Source organism: Esox lucius, chromosome 5 (genome assembly GCF_011004845.1).
Source record: "Esox lucius isolate fEsoLuc1 chromosome 5, fEsoLuc1.pri, whole genome shotgun sequence".
NCBI lineage: Eukaryota > Metazoa > Chordata > Actinopteri > Esociformes > Esocidae > Esox > Esox lucius.
Genome location: NC_047573.1, coordinates 10,224,048 through 10,232,944, shown reverse-complemented (window position 1 = coordinate 10,232,944; position 8,897 = coordinate 10,224,048). Strand labels below are relative to the sequence as shown.

Sequence of the window (8,897 nt, the reverse complement as noted above, 5' to 3'; positions counted from 1 at the left end):
AGATGTATGTCGAAACGAAGTGTCGGGTGAGAGGATGTAACACACATTCTCTACTCATTGGTTCATATTCACTACAAATGTGAGGAGCCAATGGAGCTGCGTGTGTATAAACCAATAAGGTACAAGGGGTGGAGTAAGAATACAACCATTCCAACAAAATTATCTTAGCACAACAAAACGTGTCTGTATCAAACCAAGACTAGAGGTTGAGGACATCATCTTCAACACAACAGTAAGGGTAATAGTTAATAGCTAACATCACGAGGATTGCTTGTCCATTTACATTTGATTGTTTCATCACTCCGTGCGTAAAATGCGCTTTTGGGGCATTTCAATTGATAACTAGAGTAACAAAATCAAGTTTGGACTAAATATGACGGAGGAAAAGAACAAGTCATTCAACGACCATCCATGCAGTCCAAATGGAACAGGTAGCTCAATGTCGCAGGATGACTCGGATTCGGACGCCCCGTTCTCTCCAACTGGCTCGGATGGACAGGCGCCCGGGCATTCACCCGGCGACGAAATTACACCAAAACTGGACACCAACGAGGAGGATAACCGGTTTCCCGCGTGCATCAGGGACGCAGTGTCTCAGGTGCTGAAAGGATATGACTGGTCGCTGGTACCAATGCCCGCACGGGGAGACCGGTCTGTGAAAAACAAACCCCATGTGAAGCGACCGATGAACGCGTTCATGGTTTGGGCGCAGGCAGCACGCAGGAAACTGGCGGACCAGTACCCCCATCTCCACAACGCCGAGCTCAGCAAAACATTAGGGAAGCTCTGGCGGTGAGTAGCAAGAACATAATTTATATTTTTAATGGAAAACTAATAGTAACTTGCGTGAGTAATATGCCCTATAAACATGGCACAGGTGTAATATGGAAATGTTTTTGGGCCAAACGAACAAGGTGCACAATTTTCATTGATGAAAAGTTAAAAAAAAACTTTTTCTATTAGTTAATCTAATATTGTTTGCTATAAATGAATGCACAACATGTTGGTAATGATTAACCATAGTTTACATGGAATTCTGTTTCAAATTATGGAAATGTATATTACGTGTGACATACAGCAGTTGGCATGTAATAATTCACAAACAAACCAACCTGTGATATATTTTCAGCCTTCTGTCTGAAACTGAAAAGAGGCCATTTGTTGAAGAGGCAGAGAGACTAAGAGTTCAACATAAGAGAGACTATCCTGACTACAAGTACCAACCCCGGAGAAGGAAGAGCACCAAGCCAGTCCAGAGTGACTCTGACTCCAGTGCTGATCTGGTCCACCTGCACCCGGGCCAGATATACAAGGCTGAACCTGGTCTGGCCAGACTGCCTTCCATGGGGGAAGGGCATCAACACCCAGAGAGGACGGGTGAGTGGATTTCCCAGTACATTTTCTAAATTGAAACCCTCAATAGCAGCACTGACTTTGTCAAGGACCTGGGTATGATTTTAAACAGTTTTTACTGCTTGAGGTCCTTTTGAACCGTGTGAACATTTGTGTAGGTAGGTTTGTTAGTATGCAGAAGCTGAGGCGTCTGTGATATCTCTCCTGAAGGCCATCCCCACGGTCCCCCCACACCCCCCACCACCCCCAAGGAAGAGATGCTCCCAGGGGTGAAACATGAGGGCCGGCGTCCCCTGGACGGTGGGCGACAGAACATCGATTTCAGCAACGTGGACATCTCCGAGCTGAGCACCGACGTCATCAGCAACATGGAGGCCTTCGACGTCCACGAGTTTGACCAGTACCTACCTCTCAACGGGCACAGCGCCGCCCCCCCGCCTCCGGACCACGGAGGACCCAACACGCCGTCTGGGTCCCTCGGCCCCGCCCCCTACATCCAGACACCTTGGAGTCCCAAAGGGGCGGGGCCGGCTCCCCTTCCCTCCTCCTCATCCTCCAGTGACGGCGATGCCGTTCACCACAGAGCGCAGATCAAGACGGAGCAGCTGAGTCCCAGCCACTACAGCAGCCAGCCCTCCCACAGCTCCCCGCCAACCCCCCTCAGCCCCTCTTCCTCCTCCCTTCCCGGCTCCCAGTGTGATTATGCAGACTTCCAGAGCCCCAGCTACTACAGCGCCTACTCCAGCTACCCCGCTGCCCTTTATCAGTACCCTTACTTCCACTCCTCCAGGCGCCCCTACGGCAGCCCGCTCGTCAACAACCTAGCCCTCCCGCCGCCCCACAGCCACAGCCCGACCGCAACCTGGGAGCAGCCGGTCTATACCACACTCACCAGGCCGTAGACTTTGTAGTCTGTCTGCGGCGCCTGACATGGCCTTCTTATAGTCTGCGGGCTTCTTCAGCTTGTGCTCTGTTAGTAAGGCCATGACACCAGGCTCAAGATTGGACCCTATCCAAGACCAAGTGCCTGCTGTTTTCTTGTCACGGTGGAACGATTTTTCTCCTCCCCACAGTCGTGCCTGAGTCCTCCGTGAGGAAAAATGTGGACTAGACTTCTATTTGGACCATGTGACAAACTTACTCAGCATTCTGTAACTGCCTCCTCTGTTCCTTTATATTGTCCAATGCTTTATCTTAGATTGAAGAATTATTACACCTTTTTAAATGTCTGTATTTATGTTTTATAATAACATATATTTTATATTGGAACGAATATTCCTGCTAACAAATTTACTTAACCCATCGTAATTCAATATCTTAGCCACACTCCAGTGCAAGTTCCATTCCTCTTCAGAAGTAGCAAAGAATTTTCACTGAAGGAAACAGGTGTTTAATTCTGTTACGTACAAGTCAAGATTACTAGATTTCAGGGCTGGAGAAAATCGGTAAACCGATCTACCATACACTGTGATGGACTGGACAGCTGGACTGAAGTCGTACGGCCACACTCTGCATGTAGCACGGCCTGCTAAGCCCTCTTCATCTTCTGCACTTGTCAACATCTGAAGAAGACGTCCATTCCAGCACACTCATTCTGTATGGAAGGAAGCTTATTTTTCTCAAAAATATGAAAGACTTCCCAATGGATGTTGTCGGTTTTTGTTATTTGATGTTTATACTTGATATGTCGTCTGGATTATTTGTATGCCGGCCCTATGATAACCAGCGACTGAGGGTGCTTGATTGCTTCATAAATGTATTGTGTGGGACCACACACTCTATTTTATGTTCACCTTTATGATTAAATAACTGTACTGCAAAGTCAGAACGCATGCCGAGATCTTCATCTGTGTTTGTGTATGTGACAGAAGGTCAGTGAATTTCAATGAGCCATTACTTTGTGGTCTCTATTAATCTGGGGTTGAAGTACAATTAAAATTCCTGGTTTGATCGGACAAACAACTGCATCATTACCAAAGACATCAACTGGCAACAGGCACTTAACCAACAGACATGACCACAAAGGTGATAGGAACAGATTGTACGTGGCTGGTTTGTGAGTAGAAACTGAACTAGAAGCGAAACAGTGATGGAGTATCAGGCAGCGATAAGAACTACTGACGGACATAATCAAGTTGCATTGCTTAGTAACAGGAGTGGGTTATACAAATGATTCATTAATGACCACCACCAACTGGCCCAATGGAACGCAGTGACCATCCAATGGTTATGAACACAGACCCGGTCTGTACACAGAACGAACACGTGCCAATGTGAGGTTGCTTTTTGACAGATATCCTGTAGTGTGTCAGACTCCCTGGCTGCTATATTTACCCTCAGGCCATACAAAATGTTTTATACATTTCTGCCTCTGGGTTTCACTACAAATATGACGGACGGTGACTTGGGGTTCCACCCATTTTTAATTGCTTCCTGAATGGGGGAAAAGACCTGGTGAGGCTCACTGGCTTAGTGTCCACTGGAGTTTGCCTGGCCTGCCGAGTCGCCAACGACAACAAGCTGCCAGACAGAACCAACATTGACTTACCCATGATGCTGCAGAGTTCTGGAGCCAGGCTGTAGGAGTGGAGGAATAGAGGGACCTATCAGGGGACCAGCACACTGATTTGCCACACACAGTCATGATGTACAGGTGGGAATGCAGTTTCCACCTCATTTAAATGGCTAAAAGCTCACAGGGGCAGTTGAAATTCGCCTTAAACTTTGCATGGAAAAATACACCAATAAAATTCCACTACCTACAAAGTCACATTTAAATCGCCGGACACACCCTCACAGTATCTCACAACTCATTACAGTACACCCCTCACATTTTTGCAAATATTTGATTATATCTTTTCATGTGACAACACTGAAGAAATTACACTTTGCTACAATGTAAAGTAGTGAATCTACAGCTAGTATAAATTTGCTGTCCCCTCAAAATAACACAACACACAGCCATTAATGTCTAAACCGCTGGCAACAAAAGTACACCCCTAAGTGAAAATGTCCAAATTGGGCCCAATTAGCCATTTTCCCTGCCCAGTGTCATGTGACTTGTTAGTGTTACAAGGTCTCAGGTATGAATGGGAAGCAGGCAGTGCTCGAAGTGGGGCGGTACTCACCGGTACGCAGTACCGGCACTTCTACATTTTACTCTTAAGCGTACCTGCACTTTTTCTTGCGTATCGCTACTTCTCACATGCAGCTGGTACTCTACCACTGACAGAAAAAGCGTGTGTCAGAGAGATTTGTAATGACCTAACGCAACGTTACATAAACTACACTACCCAGAGGGCAATACGTGACTTACTAAAGATCTTGATGAATCACGTAAAGGCAAGCAGTCATTTGTTTAAATTAATTTGTTGATAATAAATTTAAAAAAAAAAGATTTGAACCAGAAAAAAACACTTTTTTTCCACTGCAAAAAATGTCAAATGTAATGATATGCAAATGAAAGAGAGTACCGGCACCTTTTTCTTTCCCACTTCAAGCACTGGGAGCAGGTGTTTTAAATGTGGTGTTATCGCACACTCACTTCCTCATACTGGTCACTGGAAGTTCAACATGGCACCTCATGGCAAAGAACTCTCAGAGGATCTGAAAAAAAGAATTGTTGCTCTACATAAAGATGGCCTAGGCTATAAGAAGATTGCCAAGACCCTGAAACTGAGCTGCAGCACGGTGGCCAAGACCATACAGCAGTTTAACAGGAAAGGTTCCACTCAGAACAGGCCTCGCCATGGTAAACCAAAGAAGTTGAGTGCATATGCTCAGCGTCATATCCAGAGGTTGCCTTTGGGAAATAGACGTATGAGTGCTGCCAGCATTGCTGCAGATGTTGAAGGGGTGGGGGGTCAGCCCGTCAGTGCTCAGACCATACACTCCACACTGCATCAAATTGGTCTGCATGGCTGTCATCCCAGAAGATAGCCTCTTCTAAAGATGATGCACAAGAAAGCCTGCAAACAGTTTGCTGAAGACAAGAAGACTAAGGACATGGATTACTGGAACCATGTCCTGTGGTCTGATGAGACCAAGATAAACTTATTTGGTTCAGATGGTGTCAAGCGTATGTGGCCGCAACCAGGTGAGGAGTAAAAAGACAAGTGTGTCTTGCCTAAAGTCAAGCATGGTGGTGGGAGTGTCATGGCCTGGGGCTGCATGAGTGCTGCCGGCACTGGAGAGCTACAGTTCATTGAGGGAACCTTGAATGCCAACATGTACTGTGACATACTGAAGCAGAGCATGATCCCCTCCCTTTGGAGACTGGGCCGCAGGGCAGTATTCCAACATGATAACAACCCCAAACACACCTCCAAGACGACCCCTGCCTTGCTAAAGAAGTTGAGGGTAAAGGTGATGGACTGGCCAAGCATGTCTCCAGTCCTAAACCCTATTGAGCATCTGTGGGGCATCCTCAAACGGAAGGTGGAGGAGCGCAAGGTCTCTAACTTCCACCAGCTCCGTGATGTTGTCATGGAGGAATGGAAGAGGACTCCAGTGGCAACCTGTGAAGCTCTGGTGAACTCCATGCCCAAGAGGGTTCAAGCAGTGCTAGAAAATAATGGTGGCCACACAAAATATTGATACTTTGGGCCCAATGTGGACATTTTCACTTAGGGGTGTACTCACTTTTGTTGCCAGCGGTTTAGACATTAATGGCTGTGTGTTGTGTTATTTTGAAGGGAAAGCTAATTTACACTGTTATAAAAGCTGTACACTCACTACTTTACATTGTAGCAAAGTGTCATTTCTTCAGTGTTGTCACATGAAATGATATAATCAAATATTTACAAAAATGTGAGGGGTGTACTCACTTTTGTGAGATACTGTACCTTTCAGAAAGCAGCATCATTTGTCATTGAAACTTCGTTCGAAGTCTCATATGTTAGGAGCTGTTCAATTACTCTTCATTATAACTTTGGAAACATGTTTATAATGTTACTCAGAACTATTTTTCCATGACAGCTGTTGGAAGTTAAATCGGATCAAATGTTTTATTCTATTTGTAGCAGTAAAAAATATCTGTTGGGTGAGTGGGTCCATTCAGGGACTTTTCATTAGATTAACGGTGTAGCTTCTCTGTAGCCCGGTTTTAGGTTTGACCAACATCGATCACCTCCTGATTGGGTTAGAGTAGAATCATCACTAAATCATTAATGTTAACTTGAAACAAAGTGGGGTAGCGGTGTAACAGCCCTATAACCGTTATTTTGACCTAAAACCATTACAGTGATGAAGTCCTCTGTCTGTGGTATTCTCAACAAGACATAGCAGTTAATTAGATCTAAACAATTACAGACACAAGGGATGAGGTATTTTGTCTGTTGTATTCTCTACACGACACTAGTTAATTAGACCTAAAACCACTACAGACATCAGTGATGAGGTCTTTTGTCTGTGGTATTCTCAACACGACACAATATTTAATTAGACCTAAAACCACCACGGACATCAGTGATGAAGTATTTTGTCTGTGGTATTCTCAGCATGACACAGCAGTAAATTAGATCTAAAACAACTACAGACAAGAGTGATGAGGTCTTTTGTCTGTGGTATTCTCAGCATGACACAACAGTAAATTAGACCTAAAACAACTACAGACACGAGTGATGAGGTCTTTTGTCTGTGGTATTCTCAGCACGACACAACAGGGTTCTTGTTCCTGTGCCGTGCCATGATGCAAGCATGAATAACCGCCCATTTCTATAGCTAATGCAAAGTAACTGCTTCTCATTTCCCAGAAATACATACTGAATGTAAATGGAGTGTCTAATGTGGTTCCAAGACACTGACGTTCCCACAGATACTCTACCTCTCTCACGTCAACAAACAATGGCGCCCTCTGACACTCAGGGGTGTGCCGACCCTTCTTCATTCTCCCAGTGGTGAGAGCCAGCCCTTGGCCCAAGGGGTGGGGGGGGGGAGGGGGGCGCTGCTGCGCTCTGGAGAGGCCTGTGATAGTTCACAATGCCAGGAACAGAGCAACCGTAATCGCGGTGACTGAGGTCAACCACAGCGCGTTCACTTGGCGCCAGTCCTTGGAAATGCATCTAGTTCCCATATATCGCTGACAAGGAACACCGGCAGAAGAATACACTACACGCACCACTGCAGTGCCCGTATGTCATTAAAGTGCAATTAAAATGTAAATACACTGTTATTAGTGTTGCATGAAGACAATGGTCACTTCCTGATCTTAGAGGGCAGTAACAGACGAGAACCCCATCACCACCAACACACAGACCCATGAAACCTAGTCAGTTGTTTCACAGAACACTGACGTTACGCAGAGTTAGGAAGGAGAAGAAAAGAAAGAAGGAAAGAATGAAAGCGGCATGTGCGAACGAGTCCCAGCTGTTACTATGACGATTCGGCTCCAGCACCGTGAACTTGACCCCATGAACCTCTTAATCCTGAAAAACCCCTCCAACCCTAAGCCCAAACACACACACACACACACACCATCATGAGGGGTTAACCTCAAAGATTTCTCACCATGTGGAACGTAGATGTCAATGGGTTAAATTTTACATAGATGTACATAGGGAGGACCCTCAGGCATGGGACACTGTTATGCCCACTCTGACAGGAATCAACTGTCAGTACATCAGAGCTAGCGCTGCTATACCAATTCATCTGTTACACAGTCTGATGGTTAGAACAACCGGCCCCTTCGGTACCAGACCCCGCGTGAGCCTCAGAGCCACTACCACGCTTGTTTTGCGGGTGTTTGTGCTTCGTCAGCACACTTCAGCCCTGATTTAGAATAGTACTGGTCTTACACACTTCACAACTGCTCAGCCCCCCCCCCCCCCCCCCCCCCCCCCCCCGCCCCCCACATCCCAGGCTTAACACTGGAACTTTTCCCCGGGTGAAACTTCGAACAGCTGTCTCAGAGCTCCCCAACCACCACCTCTAACAGCTGTCTGTCTGGCTGTCTGTCAGTAGAGTAGCACACCAGTTGGGAGTGTGCTCAACACAGCCACTGAGAGAACACACACACACGCACAAACACACACACAGTCCCGGATAAACAAGCAAACGTACATTCATTATTTTGTGAGAGAAGATATTTTCAACTTTTGGAGCTGTTAGATATTGAAATGAGGTCCCCTGAGAATTATATCAGACAATAACTTTGGGTAAAGAACAGAGTCCTTAAAAAGGACAACTAAAGTCTGACAACACTACGCTTTCATGTCATTATTATGATGGATCCACCTTCTGATGTTAGATTTAGGTCATGTAAATAAAGCATTCATTAGGGTTCTCTGAATCATCTAGTGTTAATTAATACACAAAAGGTTCGGGAAACCCTGTACACAAGAGAGAACAGGCATATTAAAAGACTGATTTATAACACAGAGAGAGAGAGAGGGAGAGAGAGAGAGAGAGAGAGAGAGAGGGAGAGAGAGAGAGAGAGGGAGAGAGGGAGAGAGAGAGAGAGAGAGAGGGAGAGAGAGAGGGATAGAGAGAGAGAGAGGAAGCCCAGTGGTTCATGAAAAGCAATAGTGTGATTTTGTTATTTATTT

The 8,897-nt window shown here is 45.8% G+C and overlaps 1 protein-coding gene across 1 annotated transcript; it reads left to right on the top strand.

Annotated features, from left to right (window-relative positions):
- The first annotated feature begins 29 nt into the window (after positions 1-29).
- On the top strand, positions 30-3,145 carry LOC105005622 (transcription factor Sox-8). The gene is made up of 3 exons (XM_010863685.3): positions 30-792; positions 1,130-1,377; positions 1,564-3,145. Exons 1-3 carry the CDS (start codon positions 374-376, stop codon positions 2,253-2,255), a joined length of 1,359 nt encoding a protein of 452 aa, XP_010861987.1. The 5' UTR covers positions 30-373; the 3' UTR covers positions 2,256-3,145.
- Positions 3,146-8,897: the final 5,752 nt, after the last annotated feature.